The 15,265-nt window shown below is 38.5% G+C and overlaps 1 protein-coding gene and 2 pseudogenes across 1 annotated transcript; 1 reads left to right on the top strand and 2 right to left on the bottom strand.

Moving 5' to 3' along the window:
• The first annotated feature begins 1,460 nt into the window (after positions 1 to 1,460).
• LOC126668404 (ribosomal protein S4, mitochondrial-like) lies at positions 1,461 to 5,065 on the top strand. Its single transcript, XM_050361610.1, is given in 11 exon segments — positions 1,461 to 1,467; positions 1,550 to 1,607; positions 1,911 to 2,035; positions 2,104 to 2,158; positions 2,446 to 2,537; positions 2,737 to 2,841; positions 3,684 to 3,811; positions 3,913 to 4,031; positions 4,126 to 4,190; positions 4,193 to 4,737; positions 4,739 to 5,065. Coding segments are annotated over 11 exon segments (1,626 nt in total).
• A 27-nt stretch (positions 5,066 to 5,092) lies between these two features.
• Positions 5,093 to 7,396, bottom strand: LOC126667510 (DNA-directed RNA polymerase subunit beta''-like; annotated as a pseudogene).
• Positions 7,397 to 7,488: 92 nt separating this feature from the next.
• On the bottom strand, positions 7,489 to 11,139 carry LOC126667517 (DNA-directed RNA polymerase subunit beta'-like; annotated as a pseudogene).
• Positions 11,140 to 15,265: the final 4,126 nt, after the last annotated feature.

Here is a 15,265-nt window from a genome sequence, read left to right as displayed (position 1 = left end):
TCTCATTTCTTGGTATTGGATCTGCTTTTACCGGCCTGACTAACTGTTCATTCTGTCTTTACCTACTTGAATGCCTCCGTACATTGAAGGAAGCCGATACCTTTCTCAACTAAGCGGCTGACCAACTTGTACTTCGTAACAGATAGATGGCTTACATACCAGGCCCGAAAAAACACAATAGAATCGAGTCGGGCAGAGCCCGGGTACTCTTTTTTACGACGGTATGATAAGGACCCATTACTTGCGAAATGACTTTCTATGTCATCTCTTTCTCTCCTCCTTTCTCTTCTCTTCGAGAATAGGATCGGAAAGAAGCTGATAGAGTCTTAAAGTGGCAACTACAGCCCTTTTGTAATAACTAAACTTATCAAAGCAATCGCTTGTTTTGTCACACTGGCGAAGGGCGGTCAAAAGAAAAGATAAGAGCCACCTAACTAACTTAACTTAAAAGATGAACTTGCTTAGACCGAGCATTGAAAATACGATGATCCATCGAGGTAGCATGGGCAAATTTTTCTAATTCATTCACTTCAAGGCTGGATATGAACGCCGCGACTATTTTCGAAAAAGACAAAGGTTAGAGAGCATTTGATCTTCCTGGTATGAAGTAACTGCTTTTATCAAAGCTGTCACTTTCTTTCCTCTTCTTCTCTTCTATACCCGATTTTTAGTTGAAGATGTGCTTCTTTAATAGAGTGGCAAGAAGACCACATATCCCCTCTTAATTTTTTCGTAGAAGCTTCTGATCGTAGACCCCCCTTGCTTCATCACTAGCAGAGTGAATCCCTGAGAAGGAATAGGGGCGTAGCGAGAGGACTAGGAATAGCAAGAAGTCCTAAATGAAGGCTATTTCTGTCTTAAGCACAGTAGTTATCGGGTCAAGAAGCACTAGAGAAAGGGGGCTAAGTGAAATACTTCTTTCAGACAATTTGCCTCATAACATAAGGTGCGGAGCTGCAATGAAAGTGAGAGCAAATCAAGATAAATGCAAGAAGAAGGGGCTGTATAGCGAGACAGAGAAAAGAAGTGGTACCCCTCTGCACTGTCAAAGGATCAAGACCTCGAGATCAGCAGATCATGGGTCAACACATCAAAGATCGCTTCTCTTATCAAGTCCCTTCTATGCTATGCTACGTGGAGTTTGTTTGCAATTCCAATCTATGGAGAACAAGATCTATACGGCTTGCTTCTTTACGGCTGACATCGAGAGAGGCTCTCTCGAGACCTGACTGCAGGTTCGGACTTGACTTCGAGATTCGACCTGAGAAAGAAAAGGGCTTCGGTCATGAAGGACAGGCCGATATGAATGATTCCGAGCGCAAAGCAAATAAGTAAGCTCCACCCGCCTTCAAGTACCGGAAACTCTGCTCAATGAGTCCTCTTCATAACCCAGTTATATAGTGAATATAAGTATCGACAAAGACTTTCGAAGACTCACTAACTTCCTCTCATTTTGGATAATGGCAAGTTTGCTTCACCACCACCTGCTCACAAATGGGCTATTGTGTAGCGACTTTTTCTCTTTAAATCCATTCTACACTTCAAGCAGGAAGGAGTGATTCGCGAGAGTGGGGTCAGGAGATCACATTCGCCATTAGTCAATCAAGGTAGGCCGAACCTCACTGGGCATGGGCACATAGTCACATAAGACGTCACTTTCATAATCCTCTTATACAAACAAACTTTGCCCTAATTTCCATTTTCTCACTGAGAAGGCAGGGTAGACTACTTTCACTATAATTGATATGGGTTGTCGGGTCAAGTAAGAAGCAGCAGGCAGTCATCGTATACTCGAAAACATGGGGCTAAGATCTGAGAGTCCTCATCCATCATAGGAGGGTTTATATAGCGGTTTCGGCTTTCCTATCCCAGTTAGCAAGCTAGGCAAAATACAAGGTGTTGGGTTTCAGGGGGGGAGGCGACATAAGGAGAAGAAGAGGTGCTTGCGGTTACTCCCAACCTAAAGGAAGAACTCTCTTTGGATGCACTGGAATCCAATGGCTGCAAAGAAAGAGCAGAAGGTTTTTTTATGAAGGTTTCTAAAGGTGCACTGGTCGTAATGAAGGGTAAGTTTATATTTATGTTGAGCTTCTGGGGGTACAGTGAAAGGTGGAGCAGCGGTAAGCACTCCCGGTGATGAAGACCAGACACTGTTGTGGTATATGCGGTTGGCCATATGAGTTAACGGGAATTGCTTGAATTGCATAAGAGAAAGCTGCTCGACGGGTTTCAGTCTTGTAAGCTGGACTTCTTTGAACACTCTTTGTTTGGGAAGTAGAATAGAGTGAGTTTCAAAGTTGCACTTCACCGTACCCTTGGTACTTTAGATTATCTACACTCAGATGTATGGGGTCCTTCCAAAGCCAAAGTTCCGTCAACGGGAGGATAAAATTTTTATCTTTCATTTAAGACTACTCGATAAAAGTATGGGTTTATACCCTAAAGGGAAGAAGTCCGAAGTCTTCGTTGTCGGTGGAAGGCCTTAGTTAATAAAGAAAGCGGGAATAAGGTTAAACGCTTAAGAACGGGCAATGGTGGTGAGTATACATCAGCTGAATTTGTCGAAAAGTTTTGCGAGGACGAGGGCATTTCACTACACAGCTCCGGGCACACCGCAGTAGAATAGGGTTGCAGAACGGAAAGAGGGATTGATCTTCGACTCCTTTCCCTTTATTATTATTAAGTTAAAAGGACCTTAAAGGAAGCTTGCTTAATCGTCCACTTGTAATTCCTCAGACAAGACAATCGATCCCTACTATCAAATCTGGAATGGAACTATACCATCTCTAAGACCATCGAATGCCCCTTTAGCCGAGGAAGACAATAAGCTTTTCGCTTGGGGTTAGCAATCCAGTTTTTCAATCAAACACGATGAAAGAATCAATTAGTACTGCGCCCTGCTGCGAAGTTTACCATTCCGCTAACGCTTTGTGATCCGGTCAAGGCGAATCGAATGGTATTTTTCCACTTGACAATCCCTTTACATATCATTATATAGGCATATATATAGGATTCACGACTGATGACGTCCTGTGTACTGTAAGTAAGTTTCGCGGTAATCCCTCCCTTATGCCTACTCTGCGGAATTAGAATAATAAGAAGTCCTGCTAGTAGGAGTATCCATAACAGTATAGGTTGAAGGATATTTTCTTGCCTTCGATGGAGTGTAACTGCTATTTTTTTAAATCCCTTGTAAAACTGTTAAGCGCTTGTGTAATGTAAGGCCCAGTCTCGGTCGTAAGTAACACTATTCTAACTTCGGCTAGAGCACTCTCATCTCAGTAGTCAGAATAAAATAAGAGTGATATTGTGTCTAACTAAGGGGCTAAGAATTTTTATCAGTTATACCAATCCCCTCACTGGGTTCCACGGATAGGAAGTTCTAGGTATAGTCTATAGGCAGGTTCCCTAGTCGGGAATAGCCCTAGTAGGTAATAGTTTGAAGGCTAGTTTACTTACATTGGAGTTCCAGTCCCTCACCCGATGATATTTATATAAGTGAAATTAATAGGCAAGTTTGTAGAATGGAAGAGTCTTGAATAGGGTAGTAAGACTTCTATTAATTATTATTAATAGACTTACTAGTCAAGTCATTTTGACTAAAAAAGAAGAAGAAAAGTTTCTTCATTACTCACCCAGTAGTTGTAGTTGTCCCTCACTGAGTATAAGTCGTTTTTTTCTAGATGATTCCTTGGAGGAGTCCTTCTATCTCAAGCCATTAGGCAAGGCAAGTGAAAGCAAGCCCAAGCCCTCTCGGGCAAAGGCAAGCCAGCCCAAAGGTCTTCTTTCTGGTCAAATAGATACCCTAAAAGTATTCCTCTTTTCTTGATTGAAGAGCCATCAAACTCTTAGTTTAATATAGTACGCTTTTTTTACCCGGGTGGCTTTCCACTGTAATGGAAATAGAAATAGGTGGCCTTGGGCTTGGAAAAAAGGGAACTGGCACTTTCTTTCATCTCATCCGGCTTTCACTTGTCTGATGAAAGAGAACTCCTAGTCGAAGCATTAGCACGTTATGAACGATATTCAGGGCATTTCTAGTAGGACTTCCACGGGTAAAGATTACGCTCGGTAGTACTGGTATTAAGAGGAGCCCTATACTATTTAGAACACTCTTCTCCTAAGGGTTTGGCGTTCCAAAAGTCCAAATTTCAGAGAAAATCTTAACAGTTACATCCAATCACAAACTACACAAAGTTGACCTTTTTTCATGGGGATTTATCCATCACAGAGATGCACAGAGGAACAGAACGAACTTCATATATCCCTTTTCTACTTAATCCAGAAACAAGATCGGACGTTATTCCGGTTCGTCTCCATTTTTGTGAAACTATTCCTCAAGCAAGGCAGCCGATAAGTCATCGAAGGCTTTGTGTGAATAATGGAATGGTAAGCATTACTCATTTGAAAGTTTCCCACGGTGATTTAATATCTTTTCAAGAAAATGACGCAAGAATCCGCGGTGAAGAAATAAGGAGATTTTTCTATATCGAAATATCAGTTGAAAAAATCATAGGCAAATTCCTGGATCACCCGGTAAGAATGTGGAGAAGAACCAAAACAGAATGGTTCCACCTACTCAAAACTAAGAGGGGATGCCGCCTACTACTAAAATCCCGGTTTTTGCAACAGTTGCGTTCTTCTATGCAAGAAGAAGACTTAGAAAGAACAAAGAAGTTTGGATCCGAAAAAGTATGCTTAGGCAGTTCCTTCGCTGAGCACAACAGAATGAAGAGGAAATTTGTATCATTTCAAATCCCTATTCTTATCGAAGAAAAGGAACGAGAAAAACCGAAATCTTCCTACTCGAATAAGAAGTCCTATAGTTTACAACTCTTCTTTATATAGTAATTCGATCTATTGCTCCGCATCCCCCCATCAGTTTACTATGAAGAGAAGAATCAAAAGGATCGAACTACCTACTCATTATTCGGAGGTTTTTCATAGAAAACTAAAAGCTGTGGTATCTTATGGACCTAACATAGGTCATATCCCTCACGACATAAGATTGAAAGATTTAAACCTTCCTCTTCGGAGCGGAAACGGACGTGGGCAAAACATATAAAGATCGGCGTAGTCGCTCATAGGGACATATCTATCCGGATAGAGGATAGTCTAGATCGATTCATATCTTTATTTCTATCCATATAGATAGGTATCTCCGTGGATAGAGATAAAGATATGGATCCATCTACTCACTATTTCCATTTTTTTTCTCTCCACTCGACTTCTTGTATTTAAAGCAATTGGTGTATCTACTCCAATGAGACTCTTGTTCCGTACCATTAGGGAAGAAGATTCGGGTAAAATATACACTTCTTCGGGAATGAAAAAAAAAGCGATCTGCTGGTATTTTGGCTTAAATTGACTCCCTGATACTCAATCAAATCTTCTTTTTTTACGATTGAATGCACCCCTATAGTCCCCTATTTAGTAATTCCCAAACTCTTTCTTCGGGGATCGTCAAAATAAGCAAAAACGCTATTTCTACGGAGAATACCATTTAGCGGTATTTCCATTTCAATCGATATAGCCGAGCGAGTCCTTAGGTCTTTCTCTTGTTCTTGAATTGATTGGAATGGGATGATGTCTTTCTTCGTCTCTTTGCCAATAAATCAGAATTCTCTACGAGAATAACAGGATATATGAGATTACAATGACCAGTACATATGATTCGATTAAGTTTTGAATAATCAGGAATCCTACTTTCTTTTTTACCCGAAAAATATGAACTAAAGAATTTGGGGTTAACTTAAACATTATTTACGGAAGGACTAGAAATAGATCTTCTTTTGACAGAAAGAGAATGAATGCTCATTTGATCTTGATCCTTGTGGAGTTAAAAAGGAATTATACTGGATCTGCACGAATTTCCCGATAATATCCATAAATGGCTTGTTTTTGGTAAGAGATGGACATTACTATATGTAAATTCGGGCGCATGGTAAACATCAACACTCCAGTGCATTTCGCCTTCTGAATCGGAATAAATAGGTTTTCGAACCTTCTCTTTAAAATTCAAAGTGTATGTTCCCGCCCGAATTTCAGCAATCACTTGTTCTGATTCTACATATTGATTGTTTTGAACTAAAAGGAGACTCTTTGGTGGAATAGTCACGTTATGTAGAATATCGTGACTCTCAATAGTTACATACAAGTATATAGAACATAGAAAGGCAGGATGCCCATGACGTGTACGTATGGGATGAACCAGATCCTCATTAAATTTGATTTTTCCATTAGAGGGAGCTCGAACATGTTCTGCAATACCCCCTGTGAATACTCCGCCGGTATGAAATGTTCTTAATGTTAGTTGAGTACCCGGCTCTCCAATGGATTGACCTGCAATAATACCTACGACTTCCCCCAATTCCACTAGATCGCCATGAGTAGGACTCCGACCATAACATAATCGACAGATCCAAGACGTACTCCTACAAGTAAAGGGAGTTCGAATAGATATTGTTTGTGTTCAAAAGGTTATGAATCGATTGGCAAGCCCAATCCCAATATCTTAATTTCGAATGACAATGCATCGTAGACCCATATATATACTATCTGCTAATACACGACCAATTAATGTTTGAATAAAAATTCTTTCCGACATCATCCCATTTCGGGGACTCACAGAGATCCCGCGGGTGGTACCACAATCTGTTCTACGTACAACAATGTGTTGAACTACTTCAACAAGTCGACGCGTAAGATATCCAGCATCTGATGTTCGTACAGCAGTATCGACAACCCCTTTCCGGACTCCGTAGCAAGAAATAATATATTCTGTTAAAGAGAGTCCTTCGCGTAAATTGCTTTGAATAGGTAAATCAATCATTTGTCCTTGTGGATCCGACATTAATCCTCTCATACCTACTAATTGGTGTACTTGAGATGCATTTCCCCTAGCTCCCGAAAAAGACATTATATGGACTGGATTAAAGGGTTCCGTCATCCTAAAATTAAGATTCATTTCTTGTCGCAAATATTCACTTGTAGCATACCATATCTCAATAGATTGGCGTAATTTTTCTACCGCGTGTACATTTCCATAATGATAGTGTTTTTCCAAAATCAAACTTTGTTGTTCAACATCTTGGACTAGCCATCCTTTAGAAGGTATTGTTAAAAGATCATTAATTCCTAATGAAATGGATGTAGCAGTGGCTTGCTGGAAACCCAGAGTCATTACTTGATCCAGAATGTGTGATGTATATGCCATTCCAAAATGATCTATTAATCGGCCAATAAGTCGTTTAATGGCAGTTCCATCTATCACTTTATTGTGAAAGATCAGATTGGCCTGATTGGCCATAAGTACCTCCATATTCCGTTGAGTAGAGTTCGACAATGGATTTGAGTCAATGATTGGAAACTTCCTTTTCTCGATTTTGATTTGCATAGAAATGAAATTCAGGAACTATGGTCCTAGCTGAACCGAAAAGATTGGAATTCATGCCAATGTCATAGAATGACTTAGCTTAGATCCCTATGATTAGATACCATCTGAGCCGGCTTGGCAAAACCCTTGTATAGCTTCTTCAATTTCTCGATAAAGAGAAATATGACCAACAGTAGTTCGAATGAATATACAAAGAATTTCTTTTTCTTACTATTAGATAGTGTTCATAAATCTCATGATAGGTACCCAAAGATTCATAGTGAACTACGGTGGGAGCTTCTCTTGAAGCAATAGCGCGTTGATCTAGTTGCCACCGGAGCCACAAAGGACTATCTAAATGGATTCTTTTCTGCCGATAAGCACCAATTGCATCATAGGAATTAGCAAAAAGCGATTCTTTCATTTTGATAATTTTTGTGATTACGTGGATTATACCTATTTACACAAATACCTCGACGATTCCCGCTTGTTAATACATAGAGACCTATAAGCATATCTTGGGTTGGTACGGAAATGGGATCTCCAATAGCTGTAGATAAGAGATTCATATGAGAAAACATAAGTAAACGAGCCTCCGCTTGAGCCTCCAACGATAAAGTTACATGAACAGCCATTTGATCCCCATCAAAGTCTGCATTGAATCCCTTACAAACTAATGGATGTAAACAAATAGCACGGCCTTCCACTAAAATGGGTTGGAATGCCTGTATGCCTAATCTATGCAAAGTAGGCGCTCTATTCAGTAATACCGGATGCCCCTGCATAACTTCCTGAAGTATTTCCCATACAATTGGCTCTTTTTCTCGAATTTTACTCTTAGCAACTCCTATGTTCGAAGCAAGATGTTGTCTAATTAGACCACGAATTACAAATATCTGGAAAAGCTCGATTGCTATTTCGCGAGGCAATCCACATCGATGTAATGAGAGTGAGGGGCCTACGACAATGACAGAACGCCCCGAATAATCAACCCGTTTTCCAAGCATAGTCTCACGAAATCTTCCTTCTTTGCCTTCAATTACATCCGAAAAGGACTTGTAAACCTTATTATGACCGTCTCTCATTGGTTGTCCGCGGATTCCATTATCAAGAAGTGTATCCACGGCTTCTTGTACCAATTTTTTCTGACACATTACTAATTCCCCTGGCGTAGATCTACTTGTTGTTAATAGATCAATAAGAGTATTGTTCCGATAGATAACTCTTCTATATAGTTCATTAATATCTGAACTCATTAGTTTACCACCATCTATCTGAATGATCGGTCTCAACTCGGGGGGAAGAACTGGTAATAAACATAAAACCATCCATTCTGGTTCTATATTTGTTCGAATAAAATGCATAGCTAATTCCACGCGTCTAACCAAAAACTCCTTTCTTCTTCCAACTTTTCGATCTTCCCATTCATTCCCCGTAGGCCCTTCTTCCCCTAATTCTTTCCATTCTACTAATGAATAATCTATAATAATTCGCAAATCTAGATCGGCTAATTGTTCTCGGGTAGCACCAGCTCCTGTAGAAATTTCGCGATTTCTAAATGTATCGAAACCTTGAGCAGTAAAAAAAAGTGGAATACTGTATTTCCAGGATTGGATTTCGTATTCGAATGAACCACGTAATCGTAAAAAAGTAGGTTTTTTAGCTATGGGCCTAGCAAAAGAAAAATTGGGATAGGATCCTATACTCCTATACTATAAGGTCTCCCCCCTTCAAAATCGGACGTGAAAGTTTCCTCTCATCCGCCTCAAGTAATTATACCAAATAGAAATCGAAAGAAAGGGTTCCTGCTTTCCAATTTAAAAATCCATAAAAAACAAAAAAAAGAGCTACTCCTTACTCAAGTTCCAAATGAATTGAATAATGAATAGCAAGCAAGCTCTCATTAATTCATTCTTCCATTTTTTTTTCATTTTTTTTAAATTTTTGAATTCTTTATTCAATTATCACAACTTATTCAATTTTCACAATTACGACCTAAATGAAATGTGAAATTCTTGAGTAGTCTACTTCCTTTCGAACGAGAAATTTCTAGTATCCTAGAATTCATATCATAAGAGATTTATTTGTCTATGTCTCTTTCTATTCGATCTCTTAGGTCCTGAACTCACTTCGATGGTTATGCCACGATGCTATTAAAGCCTATATGCGATGTATAGACTCCCGTAACCATGACATAGTTGATTACTTGAGTATAAACATAGTTTCTTTCTATTTTTAAAAAGAAAAAAAAAGAAAGAAGTCGGTTTTCACGAGGTACAACTAGGAATTCCTATTTATTTGTTACTGCAGCGACCATAGACCAATTTTTTATTAGGGAGTATTGAAGACACCTATAATTATGAGCTTCATGTTACCCCTCTCAAGAGACATGTCAGATCCAGGACATCCCGTTTCTTTTGGGATGACAGTTTTTCTTTCATTCCAAAACTGTCAAATAAAAATTTCGATCAAATCACACATCGCAATATACTAGACCTTCTAATTCTTTAATAGGTTTATCTAAATGATTTGCAATATAACTAGGAAGACGTTTCAAATACCATACATGAGTTACTGGGCATGCCAGTTTGATGTAGCCCATTTGATATCTTCGTATCCGAGAATCAACAAATTCGACTCCGCATTGTTCACAAAATTTTTGGTCTTCTTTTTCATTTCTGATTACTCGATAATTTCCACAAGTACAAATTCCACTTTTTATAGGCCCAAAAATTCTTTCACAAAACAATCCATCTTTTTCAGGTTAATTGGTTTTGTAATGAAAAGTATAAGGTTTTGTCACTTCTCCAACAATCTCTCCATTAGGTAGGATTTTATTGGCCTAAGCACTTATTTGTTGAGGCGAAACTGATCCAATTCGGAGTTGTTGATGTTTATACCGATCAATCATAGAAGAAAAATTCTGATTCATTCCGATTAAGCTTCCTTCCTATTAATCTGGAAGTTCTTCTTAGATACAAGGAAATTATTCAGTTCCAGAGACAAAGATCGTAGTTCTCGAACGAGTAATCGAAAAGATTCTGGAGGATCTTCAGGTTTAGGTATTGTTCCTCCAATGATTGTAGTACCAAGCACTTCTTGGCGAGCTCTAATATGATCCGATTTATAAGTAGGCATTTCTTGTAAAATATGAGAAACACCAAATCCTTCTAGAGCCCAAACCTCCATTTCTCCGACTCGTTGTCCCCCTCGCTTGGCCCTTCCTCTAAGGGGTTGTTATCATCAACTTGATGAATTAATTTCAAGATATAAGGCTTTCCTATTATAACAGGCTGCTCAAAAGGGTCCCCCGTTCTTCCATCAAATATTCTACTTTTTCCCGGATACTCGGGTTCAAATATCCATGGATTTGCTGTTTGCTTACTAGCTTCATATAATTCAGAAAATACTAGTTTTCTCGAAGCCTCTTGTTCATATCTCTCATCAAAGGGTGCTATTCGATAATGTCTATCTAGCAGACCTCCCGCTAACCCGAGTGAGCATTCAAATATCTGTCCTACATTCATTCGTGAAGGTACTCCTAATGGGTTGAAGACCATATCAACAGGTCTTCCATCTTGCAAATAAGGCATATCTTGTCTAGGTAAATTTTTTGAAATGATGCCTTTATTTCCATGCCTTCCAGCGACTTTATCACCCACTTTGATTTCACGTTTCTGTAAAATATATACACGAATCATTTCCGGATTATAACAGGAACTCTCCTTTTTCTGGGCCCATCTCACATCAATTTTATTTCTCATCCACTCTCTTTTGAGTCAGACTAGAGTGGATGAGATCATTTGTAGTGTTCGAGAAGGAACATACACTTTCTCAGCACTACAAATAAGGTATCGCGATCCCACCTGGCCTTCTTTGAAGATCTTAAAATCAGAAGAAGAAAAGGATCTATTTCCTGAACTCTGTGATCAACATGGCTATAATCTTTATGCCTCAGATGAAGACACGCTAGTACAAAATGCTCTAGCTGTTACTATCAACTTCGTAATCACGAATCTACTGGGTACGAGTTCATCTCTTGAATTTAAGATGCCTGATATTGAGGAGTTTTACTCCTTCTTAAGTTATAAATGGACCAATGTTCCCCATATTTATAGATGTGACTTCACATTATCTCTTATGGAGGAAAATCCAAATAAACTTATTAAAAAATTAAAAGATCTTGTCAATCTTGACCTATTAGATAAAAAAGTATTTAAGTATATCCTACAATTCCTTGGCTTGAGATTGCAAAGGATTAATTCTATGGAAATTGATCTGGATAATTTAAATATTAGCCATATATCCATACCACCTTGTGGTGATTTATGTAGTTCCCTCTTTCATCTCAGGATGCTTGACCTAGATCAAGCGCTAAGAGATTCTTCCTTAAAAGAGGATACATTTTATAGATATCAAAATCTCCTCTTTCTAAAAGATGATGAGCAAGATTTTCAAGATATTTATACCATTTTTAAAACTGTATTAAGTATAAATAAACTCAAGCTAATGTTTACTAAAGATAGTGTCTCTCGTGGTAACCAATTCTCATTAAAAGAAGGGGTGTTAATGTTTCTTAACAATGGTAACGTCTTATATTCCTATTTATCAAGAGTGAATAGATAATAAAACTACTCTGGGCATTATCGAATATTTCGAATTCACTTCTCAATGAGTCGTCAAGTTATAGAGAGGTTCTCCATGAACCTATTGCCTCACTTCTCATCATAAGCATATCTTGGCAAATTTCCATCGTTCTAAATTCATTAGTTCATCCCCAATGCTTACAGGTTACCCTCCGCACTTTTATGGAGCATCAGCACGATACCTAGCCTTCTGTTCCGTTTCTATAAGTAAGCATCTTCTCGTTATGCGGAGACCCCTACCATTATTAGCAAGGATCGCATCAGCCAACTATACAGTTGGAGTTTTTAGGAGTCTTCGCATAAAATCGTATTTTTCTTTCAAACCTCTTCCTCTTCTCAACCTTCATTCTTCTCATTTATCATCTTTCATATTGAGTAGTAATGTGTCAGAAGTTCTTTATAGGATAAACGCTATTCATTTCTCGTTCTGCTTAGGTATTCATGTTTGGTATGCTCTTATACCAAATGTCATGCTATTTTATGACAGCTTCAATCTTTGCGATCTCAGTAACCCAGAGTCTATTAGTGGTATAAAGTATTTTAGTAAGGAAGACCCATTATTTCTTATGAATGTTCTCGAAGCTGCTGATTTGACTGATGATGAGTTAAGCCCAGCAGGTGAAAGTAAAAAGGAGTTTATTTCTAAAAAACTCTTCCTATCTGTATTTTCTATTTCCGTTTTAAACATTTTTTCTATGGTACCATAATAGATCAGTGTCATTATTAACAAAATGAAAAGATCTTGCACCTATAGTACTTCTATATTACTACAGCAGTTAATGTATGACATTAATCATATGTATGTCAGTCTTTTTATGGAGAATTTTACTCCATATAGAGTAGCCGTTATTAAACAGAAACTGCAAAAGGGGTTATACCTTCTATGTCCCCTAGAATTAAGAGAAGTGAATAAGAAGGACCTCTGTCAATTTTTTGACGAGTATCGTGAATCTTATCCCGATCTCCTGTTCGAGAGAGGTAGAGATTCCAGTCACTTAAAAGTTTTTATGCCCTCTGATATAGAGGATGAATTAGTTCTCGTGAGCTTGTCCTTAACATTATCTCGTCTTTATTGTAGTAGCTTTCCTGAAGAGGATAAGCTATCTAACCTTTATAGCGAGTTAGAATCAATGGGTAGGACTGAAATACTGTTAAGGATAGACTTAGACGACTCATTAACAAAGATTCCTCTCTGTCTTCTTTTATCTAAGGTTCTATCTTTAGTTGGTGAGGGTGAGGGTCATATTTCTAAGCTTATTTCTTCTATTTTTCATCTTCCTATCTATAATATAGAAGGTGAAAATGTAAAGCTAAGAAGATTTTCTCGTATTGGAGAACTTTCTAATGTCCTCTTAGATTATGTTTTCATCTCTCTTTTCGATAGAGAGTTTCAGTTCCGGTATCCCGGAATCCCATTTCTCCGATTCAGGCATGAGGTCTTCATTCAGATTCGATCTTCAGAAAAAGATCAATTCGATGAGAAGGCAGCATGTGACCTATTGTATGAGCTACATCTGGTTGGGAAGATAGTGAGTTTAGGTCCAGGGAGTCCCCCTGTTATGTGTTATGATAAAATAATCTTTTTGGATCATGATTTACATATTAACGTGTGTGATCCTAAAGAATATTTTTAGATTCTAAACATATCGTAAGTAACTTAGTGCATAATTCCTTTCAAAATGAAATAAATAATATGAAGAATCTCAATGAACTCAGCAGAATTAGGTTTGAAAAATCTAAACCAAAGGGTCAGTAGCAGCCCATTAATAGTAGTCCGGAAAAAATGGTTGATGTTCCCTCCAACAGTGGGACCAATAGTGATAGATCCTCCTATAGAGGAAGTGGTGATAGAGGATGAAGTGATGGATCCTCCTATAGAGGAAGTGGTGATAGATCCTCCTATAGAGGAGGTGCCTTCTTTAGTTCAAAATTATTCGATGCAGGCATACTCTATATGCCCTGTGCATTTATCTTTCTACCTTATAATCCCTGTCCTTTACATAGGATGTCTAATTTGGTGGGACTTGATTCCAAACGTGATTCACCATCATGTCATACAACAAAATGTAGGGATCGAACAAGTCTATAGGAATGCTCTTGAAAATGGAGGGGAAGGGAAAATAACGAGTGTGATGGCTCATCAATTTCCACACGAGCGGGCTAATCACAACATAGCCATGTGGATGGCTACGCTTACTATTGCTTTTGCTGTAGGTATAGTGCATTTCCTATATATTCCCCCTAGATAAGCTAGGTAATATTCCCTTTTCAATCATTCTTGGAATTTCTTCAAAAAGATTGAAATCAAAGATACTGTAGTTGTCATGGAAGGCAATGAGGCCCCAGTCTTCTATATTCTATAGAGGGCTGGGGGGAAAGAAAAGTGGGTATGCGGGCTTCTTTCACCCTATCGCAGGGGTCATCGTCCTCTTCCTTTTGAAGAACTACAAATGAATGTAGGGATCAAACAACTATAGTTTTGGGATAAAAGATATGAGTGAAATGTTCAGTCTTTTTTCAAAATTAGGAACAGGTCTTCCTGTAATACATAGGAATATGTACGACGTGCAGGATTCTGCAAATAATTATAATTATTCTTGGGTTAAGATGCTCAGGGTAGGACCATCTACCCCGGTAGAACGGAATCCTGTCAGAGATATTCTAGATCATGTATTTCTTGAAACCATTTTGGATGAACATAAAGAGGAGCTTCATTCCGTACTTAATTCTGTTCTTCAAAAATCGTCACCACAGGCTAAAACAATTGTTTACACCCCTCCAAACAGAGGATGGGGGCTTCTTTTTTCATTTGGTGAGTGGGATCCTAGCATGGCTAATAGGAGTCAACCTCCCTTTAGCATAAAGGAATATGCAGGAAAAAGGGCTATACTACGCACTTATGATTCTCAGCCTGGATTAAAGGGATTAACCAGTCCTGAATCACGTATCAAATCCTTCGGCATTAAGGAAGCAATCATACATTCATATTACAATGATATACGTTTTGTATTAGTCTTTTGTGCTATGATAGGATTTTCTATTTGGTGGGATTTAGTTCCTTTACAATTAAGGTGTAATCCTGCTTCTATGGCATCACCTGATCTTAGATTCTTGGTCGATGTATTGAGGGATACATATGAATACGGGATGTGTAGCACACACCATATTCCTTCACCATGCGTGTGCGGTGAGCCCCTCAATGTTACCGTTAAAGACATGTTTGAGGATACATATGCTTTTGATC

The sequence above is a fragment of the Mercurialis annua genome, linkage group LG2, assembly GCF_937616625.2.
Source record: "Mercurialis annua linkage group LG2, ddMerAnnu1.2, whole genome shotgun sequence".
Classification (NCBI taxonomy): Eukaryota; Viridiplantae; Streptophyta; class Magnoliopsida; order Malpighiales; family Euphorbiaceae; genus Mercurialis; species Mercurialis annua.
Note: the sequence above shows the minus strand (reverse complement) of the source record. Positions and strands in the feature narration are given on the sequence as shown.